General features: G+C 39.3%; 1 protein-coding gene across 1 annotated transcript in view; it reads right to left on the reverse strand.

Moving 5' to 3' along the window:
* Positions 1–14,519, reverse strand: part of MAP3K21 (mitogen-activated protein kinase kinase kinase 21) — a 42,817-nt gene that overhangs the window by 14,284 nt on the left and 14,014 nt on the right. The window contains exons 2-4 of the mRNA XM_068408326.1: positions 7,093–7,273; positions 1,956–2,104; positions 1,022–1,197 (exon numbers count right to left, since the gene is read on the reverse strand). Of these exons, the coding sequence (XP_068264427.1) occupies positions 1,022–1,197; positions 1,956–2,104; positions 7,093–7,273 (506 nt within the window). The remainder of the gene's footprint in view (positions 1–1,021; positions 1,198–1,955; positions 2,105–7,092; positions 7,274–14,519) is intronic.

Here is a 14,519-nt window from a genome sequence, read left to right on the forward strand (position 1 = left end):
GAGCGCTCATTTAGCACAAACATTATCATGGTATGAGAATATGGAAAGAAGATCAGTGACAGGAATCTGGATAATAAACAAGAGAAACTGGATTTGCTGATTCATGAGTAGAAGTTTGACCTAATCTATCTTCTCAATATCTGGCAAGAAGATTTCCAAAACTGCCAACACTGAAAGAGATCAATATTACCAGTCTTTTCAGAAAGAATCGAAATAAAAGCATTGTTCCAGTTTTGGAAAAGCAGTCACATGATACAGTCATATAACAGGATGAAAAGCTTTTCATTCCCACAGCTGAGGAAAATGTTCAGTAGCAACTGAAAAGTTGCAGTGGTTATAAAAATTAGCTAAGGGGTAAACAAACTCTGGTTTATTTGTTAAGTGATGCATTCAAATATCCAAGAAAAAAATAACACATTTTAAGAAGAGCCTACGTGCCACATTTACAGATCTACACCCTGTTTTCTCTAGGGAGACAGGTATGGATATGTTCCCCTTTCAACTGCCTGTACTTCTTCAATGCGCCATTCACATGATAACCCTCACTTACTACGATAACATTATGCTTCCTGTCAAACTTAACATTTCACTTCAACTGAAATACCTCTAGCTATAGTTTCAGCATACAGAACTGTATTGCTTTTATTAAGGATGAAAAGGGAAAAGTGACATTGTCTGAAATTTGAGAAAACCAGTATTCAAACCTTTTTTCTAAAGTAAGTTTGTTGCAAGACAGTTAACAAGGTTATCTTAAGATACTGTCCAGAAACACACTAATGGGAATTTCAGAATAGTACATCCACCAACACGAACAGGCAACTTAATTTAACAATGTTTTAATGAGAGAATAAATCCTCTCTTCCAAGTAGTTTATCCTCTCAAGTGTATCTCCGCTACTAAATCAGGTTTCTAGTATTACATTCGTAAGCCACAATTCCAAGTCCAAAACTGCTGTATCACATAAATGCATATACACACACCCCCTTCCTTCACTGCCGTGCAATTTGAAAAATCAACTTACTTTTTCCTTGGTCCTCAGTTCATTGAATATCTGCTGAATTTCCAATTTCCAGTCATCTTGCATGGAATGGAAAGACTCTTGAGGCATTTCAGTCATAACTGCCCCTTCAATGGCAGCAAGCTGTTCAAGAATTAAGGCAAACGATGGTCGGATATGAGGGTCCTGCTCCCAGCATTCTAGAATTTATCAAAATCCCATCAGTTTTTAATAATACACAGAACTTTTTGAAGAACTACATGAATTTCAAGTTATACTTGCTACTCTACTTCAAGTTCTAATGTGTTCCCTTTATCTGCAAGGCTTCCCTAGTTCCTTTTCCATTTATAGAAGTGACATCTACCTACCTGTACTCAGAGGACTGCTTTTGTATTAATAGCCAATTTTTTTTCACCTCTATCTTTAGGATCTGAAATAGCAAAACTAACAGTACTGCACAGAAGGGATACATATAAAAGGTACGGAAATTCATTAAACACAAGGAAATAGCCATTAGCAAGCAATGTTTATTTATCTCTAAAGTATTTATAAAACATTTTTGACACTCAAGGAAGAAACAATGAGGAAAAAATGGCATTTGCAGTTCTTCCCCTTGGGATTTTAATCTTGATCTTGTATTGATCTGTAGTATATCCTGTAGGTTATGAAAATTAATGCAATTTGAGTGTAAAAGGAAATCAGTAAAACCAGAGAAAAAAAATGTACTGTGTCACTATTGAAGAACTTATGCGGTACAGTGTAATACTGCATGACTTCCCCAGAAACACATTCAACTGTCTTTAACACCAGATTGCTGTGTAAAGAAAAATAAAATACTTTGTACACAGTACGTTTTCAAATGAGGTGTTTATTTTGCAACCCCATGACTATTACAGGCAAGGATACATACCCCCAAAACAGAATTATTTAAATACATAGGAAGAAACAACATAGATACCTTTCATTAGTTTTGCAAACGGTTCAGGGCAAGTGGATGGAATGGGCAAAGTAAGCTTATTGACAGCAACTCCATAGGCAACAGCAAGGCCATCAATGCCACGGTAAGGAACTTCTCCTGTAAGCAGTTCCCACAGCAACACGCCGTAACTACAAAAGGTAATTTTTTTAACAGTTATTTTCTGAATATTGACACATTGTTTACTCAAGAACAGAGAAGCATATGTCCAACCATGCACTGAAATTCATGAGGCTTTCCCATGTCAAAGGTGAATGTCTTTAAGAGTCAGCTCTACTTTAGTCATCTTGCAACCTTTCCACTAACAGCAATTAACCAAATTGGATGCGACTAAGACTGGCTCACACTCCTATTCAAAAGGTAGCCTGAAGTCTCTTCTATAGAAATGCTAGTATCATGTAAATCTCACTTACAATCCGTAGTCTGAATGACAGGAAAACAAGCAACCTTCTCCCCACCAAACCCCAAGCAAATAAAACAAAAAAAAGAAAACCTCAGCAGAGCATTCAGGCCATTCCCCTTTCCAAACATTTCACAATTCACCTAGAAGTACATGCTAATTTAAAAAAAAAAAATAGTAATAAAAAACACCAGAAAAGCCTCAGCTTTCTAAGTTTGCATTTCTAATTCCTCACGTGTTATATAAAGGCCTGTTAACTTTTCACTTCCCACAGAGGATGCAACAAGATTGAGAAATTACACACACACACCTCATTTCTCCATACTAGGAAAAAAAACCCAACACGCAAACCAACATTGTCTCCAGTGAAAGGTGGTGGCATGAAGAGATCTCTTCTCAGCATCAGGTACAGAAATCAAGAATCATAGGAATTCCTATTGCAGCAACATTAATCTTAAGAATTTCTGCTGTGCTCTCCACTTTAGAAGAAGAGCTGGGTGTTGCTTTTACCTTCTTTGAGTCTGTATGCCCAGCGCTTGGCTTGCTCAAATGATCCAAGCCCCTACAAAGGGCTGTGACAGCACATTCACTGATGTTGCTCTAGAGCCCCTATTCTACCACCACTGAAATTAATAGCTTTCACAGTCATTTTCATGGAAGCAGGAATTATTCCTTTTACAATGTAAGCCTAAAGTGGACTTTATGACAGGGTTTGTGGTTTTGTTTTTTTTTTTCCCCTCTCTCTTCCTGCCAGGGAACCACCATCTGTAGAACAAGGATACAAAGGACAACCTAATTGCTGCTTTTGAATAGTAAAGTGAGCAGGCAAAAGGAAAAAACAGAATACAAAGTATTGCTCTTGCCCTTTTTCTCCAGGTGTGTGAAGAAACTACCTGCAAGTTTTGCAGGACTGGACTGAACTCTCCTACATGAGGAGAAATGCATACAGCATTGAGAAGGTAAGGGCTATGTACTCCTTCCCTTACTATGTACCCTTTAGTACTAGAAATACCACCTCAACTGCAGATGTGACAGGAGAAGAACACACACTAGTAAAGTTTTTCTATCACCCTCTCCTTAATGAGAAAGAGTCATTCAGTATTATACAAGACATTACAACATCGCTTTATAAATAATAAAATCGTAACTTACGCAATATCAGCATGAATATCAGCAGTGTTTTGTTTACCTATGTTCCGTTTATCTAAGAAGTTTTGCCTATCATAAAGTCTCAAAAAACTAATGAATTTATAGTGCTAACAGTTAATCAAAAGCTGAGGAATACAGTCTGTTCCTAAAAAACAGAAAATAGAAGAAAAAAGGAAGTCTTGAGCTTCTTAATAATTTCCTCCCAAGTTTTTCCAGATCTCTGCACTTGCCTGTATGCTCAAAGAAGGACAAAATAATGAATTCCAATTTTGTTTTAAACCAGTGGTACTTCTGACAATGAGTGCAACAGTTCCTGTGGTACGTACGCACTTTATGCACGATGGAGGAATTCTACTAAACTACATCTCATGTGTCTGTTTAGAGAAAGTGTGAAAATACTGTCATGCTCTCTCAGCAAGCATAGACTGTTCTTCATTCAAGGAATTCCATTGTTCAACTATTCTATACATATTTTAGCATGAACTCTGAAGTTAAGCAGAACAATAAATTTAACTAAAAAGAAAGAATCTTCTAAAAAAGTTGTGTTACACTATCAGCTTTAGTTATATTTACAATTCAAGCCTTTAATCTAAGTATTTCTCAACAGTGCCAAGAAGGTAGTTGTAAAATTTTAAACAGACCAACACAGTAACAGCCTGACAGCATCTCTCTTAACGAGAACAGTCTTAATATCAAGAGCCAGCGCTGTGGGGGAGAAAAATTGTGGGGAGGAACTCTAAAGAAATTCTAGTCTTGCCATACTGGAGTTTTTGGGAGGTACTAATCTACTATTATTTAGGACAACAACTACTTATTAACTCTCTTAACTACAGAGGTAGCTACTTTGTGTATTAAATTTCACCAGCCCATGTAGAGTTGTCCTATGTATACAGTCAGAGCTCCTAAGAAATAGCTTTTTTTAAAAGAGCAAAAGCCATCTCCTTTTCCATCCTCAGCAAAAGGCCAAAAATACAGCCATAATATGCTTGAATTATACATTTTTAAACTGTGAAAACTAATACGCTTTCAAAACAATGTCCTTTTAAGTATTTTCATTATTAAAAATTATTCTCCTGCTGTCAAATGTGATGTAAGCCTTACTGTATCTCCTTCCAGCAATAACTTGCTGTTTTTACCTATTTTAAAAGTTGATCAAAATGAAGGTAATTAAAGTTCTCAAAGTTTATTTTACTCTACATTGCTACATTTACTAAGCATTGCTACATGAATCACTTCAAAATTATGTGAATGTGCCAGGCAAAAGCAGCTGCTAATTTTGCTGTACAGTAAGTGCTTCCTAGCTTTGCCAAGAGCTTGTACAACAGAGGCACGCGTTACTGTAAAGACCACTGCTGAAGCACACCATCAGCACTTGGAAATCTGTGGGAGTATTTGCACTTTCAGGCTCCATACACAAAACCAATACTGACATACCACTAAGAAATGTGTGATGATCGATGGAAGGGCAGGGCTGAAACAATGGAATTCTGGTTTGGGAATTTGGAAGCATATGCCAAAGAATAATAAATGCAGTAGTTATAACTCTGGTTTGGGAAGCAAAAGGATATACATGCAAGGCCTGGAAAGCACCAGTTCTGCTATCTAGGATGACACCTGAGAACAGGCAGCCTGGAAGGCTCTGCATGAAAATACTCCCACAACATTTCTGAGCACTGGCTGATTCTGGAAGACTAGCTGCACGTGTGCGTACACTTGAGCAGCCTCAACTCCTCTTTTTTTTTTTTTTTTTTTTTCCTAATAAGAGGTCTGCAGACTTCTTTTGGAGACTCAGTACTCAGTATGTGTAACTGAAGTTTAGAACTTTCCTGAATACTGTGTTCTTGTCTTAGAGAGACCCATACTTAAATTTGTAACCTGAATGCTTTTTAAAACAAAAACCACTCCCATAACCAGGGTATTCTTTATTTACTTTTCTTTTAAAGAAAGAGTGAAGATAAGCAACAGAATAGATCAAGGTGCAGTAAGCAGAAAATCTTTAGAAGCCAAGAAGGTCTAAACTATACTGTACAATACAGCCTTTCTACTTAAAAACCTCTCCTGTTAGATGTCCATCATTGAGCTAAATACTTACATTTTTACAAGAGAGGCGTGCAGGAGAGAAGGCGAAGAAGAGAAATACTGTAGGTTCCAAAAATGTAAACTAATGTTGCAGCAGAATATAAAATAATTGCACCAAAGCATACCCCCTCAGATACCTAAAATCACAGCAACAAGACTGGACAGGACCTGTAATTAAGCATGGAATACAGCTGATTAGGGAAACTCCTACACCCAACCTCCACCCCGCAAAAGAAAAAAAATTTAAGGAAAAAAGGAAGAAAGAATGGAAAAAAAGAATGAAGCCAAAGATGTTTCTCAACTGGGCATCAATTCAGACTGATGTAAACATAATGCTGAAAATCAGTTCCCGACACAAGACAAATGGGTGTCACAAAACAGTAGTGCAGATATAGAATTGTTCTGAGAACACCGGAAGTATTACTTCATGCTGTAGAATATCAGGCATCTAAGCAAAACAGGACCCTATTTAAGAATTATACAACATAGAACATGCATAAGAAGGCATGAGAGAACAGATTAAAGTCCTCCCCTCCTTCCCCAAATAGCTACCTTGGATCCTTCAGAGATAAAACATTTCAAAAAGAAAGGAAATGTAGACTTTTCAGGGTGAGGCACAGCAGTTTTTAGAGCCTATTGTGCAATCACTGCTTTTCCCCACTCACAAAACAGATCTAATTAAAACTAAAGTTTAAATTACGTTTCTACAATACATGTATCCCATAATACACCACTCAAAAATAGCATCGGTATTGAGAGCCATATTATTTATATGATCCACAATAATGTCTTTAACAAGAAATTCACAAATTTAACATAGGGAGCTCCCCACCTTTAAATTAGAGAGCAAGTTAAAACAATTTTGTGCTGAACACACTCTCACTCCAGCTCCTGAAAGCAAAATCTCTATAAATATAAAAGCTTCGAGCTAATGTTTACTTTTACACATCATGACATTCTAGATTCCTACAAAATAGCACTAATTTAAGTTAACATTTGGCAAAGTTCTGGTTTGCAGCTTAGTTTTATTTATCAGACATATAAGGTAACATCTGTCTGGTCCCATTTCTTTATGCAGAATGAGACTTTTCAGACATCTGATATTAAGTAAACATATCAATATGAGATCAATCATATGTTAATGTATCAAGAGCATATGGCTGTTTATATTAAGACTCCAGAGAAAACACTTAGGTATCTTAACCAACAGATATTTAAAAGGCTTCTCTTAATGAGATCTTGCTTTCTTAAAAAAAAAAAAAGTTTTTCTGTTATTTTCCCTCTCCCCCCGCCAATTTGTAAGTCATGAATAACTAAAGGTAGATCCAATCAACTAGATGCTGAGAAATGAATATGTTTCTTAGAACAGCTATACTTGCCATATGCTGATACAATAACCTAGGAAACCACCAAAAAAATCCAAATAAAAATTAATTCAAAAACCTCAACATAATCCCACTGAGCATGGCCTTCAGCAGGCAAACTTCTTACCTCCAAATATCACTTCCTTTAGAAAACATGGAAGACTTGATAACTTCTGGAGCCATCCACGCATAAGTCCCTGCTGCACTCATTTTGGTTGTTCTGTGCCACTCTCTAGCCAGACCAAAGTCTGTAATCTTCAGAGTTTTATTACAAATGTCATCATGTTCCATCTTCTCTAGCAACAAAACTGCAAAAGATTGAGTTTGTAGATTAATGCAATGGGAATCAAATAAAAATATCCAGTCCTGTTATTAATTTCACATACAACTTGTACTGCACAGATCATCATATAAACGTTGTGAATATATTACTGCAATTTTTATAACCATAAAAAAGGGTTTTTATAATTCTAAGCTATTCTAAGCTATAAAAGCGAGAAATACCCACAGTGTCACGAGTTCTTTATGCAGCTGTGTGAGTAGATATTAAACTAACACAAGAAATCCACTGTAAAGAGATGTAAAGCAAAGCACGTAAGTTTAAGAAAGCCCAGAATCCTAACATCCCACAGCTGATGACAGGCTGTGAAAAAGGTATTCCCTTTGGAACAAGATTCTGAAGTAATAAAAATAGCACTAGTAGTAAAACAAAAACAAGTGTTAAGAATGCTTATAAAAGACTTAGAAAATAAAGCAGGACACATTATGCCACTGTATAAAATCCATCCTTAATACTGCACCCAATCCTGGTTTCTACTCATCTCAAAAAGTATATAACAGAACTGAAAGAGGCACAGAGAAGGACACAACCAGGGTGCTCAAAACAACACGTCCACAGCTACAAGGAATGGTTAATAGACAAGGAGTCTTCCCCCAGGAAAAGAAACAGCTGAGAACAGAATCTATAACAACATCTATAGAATGAACAAAGCTATAGGTAACAATTGTTCACAGTTTCTCAACACAAGAAATGGACATCATTGAGCAAAATTAGCAGATAACTATCAAACACGTTGCAGTTGTTCACACAACACACAGGCGGGTGAACTTTGGAATTCTTGGCACAGTATGTGAATACTACTATTTTACACAGATTTAAAAAGCACCTACACAAATGCCATAAAGAGCATTTACATTAAAAAGTGGGTTTAAATTCAAGAAATCCCTGGGCCACAGATCAGTACAAGTTGGGAGACCACACGAGGGCAGCTAGCTTGGCTTGGGAGTCCGCAACTGGCAACAGGACACTGGACTTGGATCAAATCCATGCTACATTGCATCCACTGCAACTTCATGGATATTAAAGAGTAAATTATCTTTTTTTGCTGTTGCATCCTACAGTGTGTATTCAGTGTCTGACTTGTTCGTAACACAACAGTACTGGCAGAGTTGTAATGCATCTCCACAAAATAGTGTTAAAAGAGAACTGGATTATTGTGTTAGAACTTACAAGGAGAAAGACAACAGGTGCAAAAGAATCATTAACACAACATAATTTTAAGTCCATACTCAGTTCCTCTGTCACTGTCTGTGGCAGTAACTGTTAGCTTTAACTTCCTGTTAAAATGATCTCCTGGGACAAAGATCAAAGGTTAAATTACAAATTAGAAGAATCATAAACACATGTGTTTTCCAACTATATATATGGCAAAACACAGTACAGGGAATCTATTAATAAAAAAGCAGATGAAGACCTATCTTCCCTTACAGAGGAAAAACTGATGACCTTGCATTTGCAATTGCAAGAAATCTTTTTTACTGGTACAGGTTAATTACACTCTTACAAATATTTCAAAACTGATATCAAATCCAGATGAAAAAAGGAGAACCCACACTCCATTTTCAGCAAACTTCTTAACACAGAGTAGAAGAAATGAAGGCCAAAATGGTACAGACAAACCAAGAGCTCACCAGTCAGCACTACCAGAACAAGTTAAATTCATCCGAGAGTTTTTATACTTTCATACTTGAATCAAAGACCTATTGTTTGCTATTCCATTTCAAACATGTTCAGCAGAATTCCTGACATTCCTTGTCAGTCGATGTGACCGAAACCAAAAACAGTCAGTCTTGCAAAAGGTAATAACTGGCACGTAGCCAAGTTTCATCCTCCAAAGGGACAGCGTTTCTTAGCAGTTCAAACTTCCCTTTCCGGCCAGTAGCCAGGAAAACAGCAACACTATACACAGATTACTTAGCAGCTGGGTAGTAAAAAATGCTCGGCATAGCTCAGTAGGGCTCAGTAAGTGCTTCCCTCGCAGTAGCCTAGCAACATGTACTATCGCATCCTTCTGCCACTTCCACAGCTTCCCGGCCCCTGTGGGCTGCTAACCTGTGAGAAGTCACTTTTACAATCTCATACTTACCCGGTTCACTTACACCCCCCCACTTATTTCTTTTTCAAATCCCTTCAACTGTCTTTTCAGATTCCAATACGCTTGAAATATTAAGTTGGGTAAGAGCCAGTTTAGCACTTTCTGGTTTCATTTAAACATTTTTCAGACTCCTTATTTTCCACAAAGAGTAAAGTTCATGCTTACATTCGTGCTTTCCTTCTGGCAAAAGCAGACTAAAATATTTAAAAGTACAAAATCCTTTTGAAAATAAATGCAAACCTACCAAAAACCCTGAACTAGATTAGGAATGCAGAAGTGCAGGAAAATCCTATGTCCACCTCATTTATTTTCACATAAGCAAAACCAGACTGTGAGTATTTCTGAATGATTCAAAATCTCAGAGAAGGAGACTAAGTTGGATGTGAGAAGACTACTTTGTGCAAACTAACATAAAACATCATCTTGGACTGTTATTCAAACATTGCATGTACTACAGCCAGAAATAAACATTTGACTAAATATTTTAAGGCTGAATATTTTTCCTACCAGTTAAGCCATTTTCAACTCAATTCTGAGTTTAGCACACCTCCCTTTGTGACTCTACCTTTCTGCAATGAGATCAAGGGAAAAGTAAATTTCTTAACATCACAGCAGCAGAGTTTAGGGTGCCATATACCAGCCACTGCTTCAATACAGAAGACAGCACATGCCCAGAACCATTTACAGCTGGGGAACAGAGAGATGTTACTGCATGTTATTTTCAATAATTCCATGAAATATAAATCAATAGGCTAAAGACAAAAGCCAAAAAAATCCTGAAATTAAGAGAGAGAAAAATGAAAAAATACAAATGTTATGTGCAAAGTGGCATTGAAATTGGTGGATATATTACACATGTCCTAAAAATTAAAGGCACTATTGACAGTGCAGCAAGCATACATGAGGATTATAACAGCATCTGCAATAAAGATATTGCTATTTAACCATACAGATGAAAAAACCTTATACTCTTAAGCTGTCTAATGTAACTAAAAAGAACTTGGAAATGCAAGTATTACCCATCCTAGATCACTGAAGGAAGTAGCTCACAGAACTATGAAATAATTTAGGTTGGAAGAGACCTCAGGATAACCCCCCTACTCAGGGCAGGATTAATGTTGTAGAAAGTGCAAATCTACTATAAAACATTTTTATGAATCTGTAAAGTCATGGCACTCCATATGACAGAATAAAAATAAATTTTGGAAATAAGAATATTTCCAAAACAACTGTATTATATTCACTCAACTACAAACATTAAGTTAACTTAAATGCCATGTTGGAATAGATTTTGAAGAAAATAATTAAGGACATCAAGGAATAGAAAAAGCAGCAAAATAATGGCAGAGTTACATTACAAGTAGCTCATGTCACACTAATCCCATTTTGTCGTAACAGATAGTTTCTTCGAAAGGGATAATGTAGCAGACCTGAGCAGATGTGAGCACCTTTTTGGAAGTTTAATTGTACAGACAGAATAAGGACGAATCACAGAATCACAGAATGTCAGGGATTGGAAGGGACCTCAAAAGATCATCTAGTCCAATCCCCCTGCCGGAGCAGGATTACCTAGACCATATCACACAGGAACGCGTCCAGGCGGGTTTTGAATGTCTCCAGAGAAGGAGACTCCACAACCTCTCTGGGCAGCCTGTTCCTGTGTTCGGTCACCCTCACTGTAAAGAAGATTTTCCTCATATTTATGTGGAAGCTCCTGTGTTCCAGCTTGCACCCATTGCCTCTTGTCCTGCCAAGGGATGTCACTGAGAAAAGCCTGGCTCCATCCTCTTGACACTTGCCCTTTACATATTTATAAACATTAATGAGGTCACCCCTCAGTCTCCTCTTCTCTAAGCTAAAGAGACCCAGCTCCCTCAGCCTCTCCTCATAAGGGAGATGTTCCACTCCCTTAATCATCTTCATGGCTCTGCGCTGGACTCTGTCTAGCAGTTCCCTGTCCTTCTTGAACTGAGGGGCCCAGAACTGGACACAATATTCCAGGTGCGGCCTCACCAGGGCAGAGTAGAGGGGGAGGAGAACCTCTCTTGACCTACTAACCACACCCCTTCTAATACACCCCAGGATGCCATTGGCCTTCTTGGCCACAAGGGCACACTGCTGGCTCATGGTCATCCTGCTGTCCACTAGGACCCCCAGGTCCCTTTCCCCTACGCTGCTCTCCAACAGGTCTGTCCCCAACTTATACTCATACATGGGGTTGTTCTTGCCCAGATGCAGGACTCTACACATGCCCTTGTTATATTTCATTAAATTTCTCCCCGCCCAACTCTCCAGCCTGTCCAGGTCCCTCTGAATGGCTGCGCAGCCTTCCGGTGTGTCAGCCACTCCTCCCAGTTTTGTGTCATCAGCGAACTTGCTGACAGTGCACTCTAATCCCTCATCCAAGTCATTAATGAATATATTGAATAGAACTGGTCCCAGTACCAACCCTTGAGGGACTCCGCTAGATACAGGCCTCCAACTGGACTCTGTCCCATTGACCACCACTCTCTGGCTTCTTTCCTTCAGCCAGTTCACAATCCACCTCACTACCCGATCATCCAGACCACACTTACCCAGTTTAGCTGCGAGGATGCTGTGGGAGACCGTGTCAAACGCTTTACTGAAATCGAGATAGACCACATCCACAGCTTTACCATCATCTATCCACTGGGTTATGTCCTCATAAAAGGCTATCAAGTTGGTTAAGCATGACTTCCCCTTGGTGAAGCCATGTTGACTGCCCCTAATGATCCTCCTATCCTTGATGTGCCTAGAGACAGCACCAAGAACAAGTTGTTCCATCACCTTTCCAGGGATAGAGGTGAGGCTGACCGGTCTATAGTTACCCAGGTCCTCCTTCTTGCCCTTTTTGAAGACTGGAGTGACATTCGCTTTCCTCCAGTCCTCAGGCACCTCTCCCGTTGCCCACGACTTAGCAAAGATGATGGAGAGTGGCCTAGCAATGATTTCCGCCAGCTCCCTCAGCACCCGCAGGTGCATCCCATCAGGGCCCATGGATTTATGGGTGTCGAGGTTGCTTAATTGGTCCCTGACCCAGCCCTCATCAACCAAGACAGACTCCTCCTCTATCCTGACTTCTTCTGGGGCCTCAGGGGTCCAGGGCTCCTCAGGACAGCCTCCAGCAGTATAGACAGAGGCAAAGAAGGCATTCAGTAACTCCACCTTCTTTGTATCCTCTGTCTCCAGGGCCCCCACCTCATTCATCAGTGAGCCCACATTGCCTCTAGTGTTGGTTTTACCTGCAATGTATTTGAAGAAGCCCTTTCTGTTGTCCTTGACCTCTCTTGCAAGGTTTAATTCCAAGGAGGCCTTAGCTTTCCTAGTTGCCTCCCTACATCCTCTGACAACAGGCTTATATTCCTCCCAAGTGGCCAGCCCCTCCTTCCATGATCTGTACACTCTCTTCTTCCACTTGAGTTTGCCCAGCAGTTCCCTGTTTAACCACGCAGGTCTCCTGGTACCCTTCCTTGACTTCCTACCTGCTGGGATGCTCTGATCTTGAGCTCGGAAGAAGCAGTCCTTGAATGCTAACCAACTATCTTGGGGCCCCCTTACCTTCTAGTACCCTGTCCCATGGGATTTCCCCTAGCAATTGCTTGAAAAGGCCAAAGTTAGCCCTACTGAAGTCCAGGGTTGTGATTTTGCTAGATATTCTGTTCCTGCCACATGAGATCCTGAACTCTACCATCTCATGGTCACTACAACCAAGGCTGCCCTCAACCTTCACCGCTTCAACCAGACCCTCCTTGTTAGTGAGAATAAGATCCACACAGCAGTTGTATAAAGGAAAATCAGGACATAGGTTATATAAAGAGGAATCATTACTGGTGTTCATTATGAAGCAAGTTTGCTTCACATGCTGATTCACAATCAGTGTCAAAATACAAGGTGCACTTCAAGAACTGATAGGAAAGTCAGAAGATATTGCCCACTCTGAGGAAGACCAGATCATCATGCTAGTTGGATCCCTTCAAAGTTGGAAGGAATCAATCATAAAATCTACAGCTATAAAGCAGAGGTGAAGGAAGAAGAAAAGGCTGGCTATTCTGGCTAACAGAAGGAAAACCAAACCAGCAGCTACACATAGTTGCGCAAGTAGCTCACGCAATTCTAAAAGACACTAAAAAAGGCTTTTTTTTTTAGTAGAAACAGGGAAGTATCAATGGAATTGTACAAAGCATAAGACCTCATATGAAATACTGCATGACTAGAACTGCACGTGTTCAACAACAGGAACTTAAACTGGAGCAGAGGCAGAAAATAGGTTAGGATCCTGTAATGTCTTTTATTTAGATAAAATCAGAAGAGTTTGTCCTTTTTGCTAGGCTAAACAAAGGCTGAGAAGAGTTATGAGAACACAAGTTAGCCATATCTAGAAACAGGATGCAGACCTACAGCACTGGTGCTCTTACCGATAAAATATTCTCCTTGCTGTCCTGGCTGATTCATCTTACTCGCATACTTGTGACTAAACTCAGTTCTAGATCTGGAACTACAAGGGTGTGGAAAGCGTCATATCAGATTTCAAGATATTTCCTCTTTTCTCCCACCTCCCTTTTGGCCCTCCTCTGCAGTGTAAAGTACAGTTTACTCCTCAAAAAAAGTCACAAGAGCCAACATATATTCCTGTCAAAAAATGTTCCTTAAATAGCAATGCCATTAATCTTTCCTGCTTTCTTTCTGCATTATCATGGTTACAGCTGGAGTCTTTTTCTACTAATCTTATGGCATACTGCAAGTATTTTACAGTGTAACAGTATGCAGATAGATATTCTGCACACTTCTTAAAACTAAACATACCACTCAGTTGCTCACGACTGCAACGGAACTGGACCTGCTGAGCCAGCTGGTGCTTCCCAATTCCACGTTCCTCTAATGAAAACAGAACCAGCAACATCTCTCTGCCGAACCACTACTGTTCCCACACAAGCTGTTCTTAGTCGGGAAAGGCACAGAATTTAGGCTTCAAAAGGATGCAAAATTCCCAGTAAAATCCCACCCAAATGCTCCCAGTGCCCTCTCCTTTTCCTGTGCCATTCCCTTTCCACCACTCCATCTCCAAACTCTCCCCCCTCTGGCAGTAACACTTGCTTTG

The sequence above is a fragment of the Nyctibius grandis genome, chromosome 1, assembly GCF_013368605.1.
Source record: "Nyctibius grandis isolate bNycGra1 chromosome 1, bNycGra1.pri, whole genome shotgun sequence".
Taxonomy (NCBI): Eukaryota; Metazoa; Chordata; class Aves; order Nyctibiiformes; family Nyctibiidae; genus Nyctibius; species Nyctibius grandis.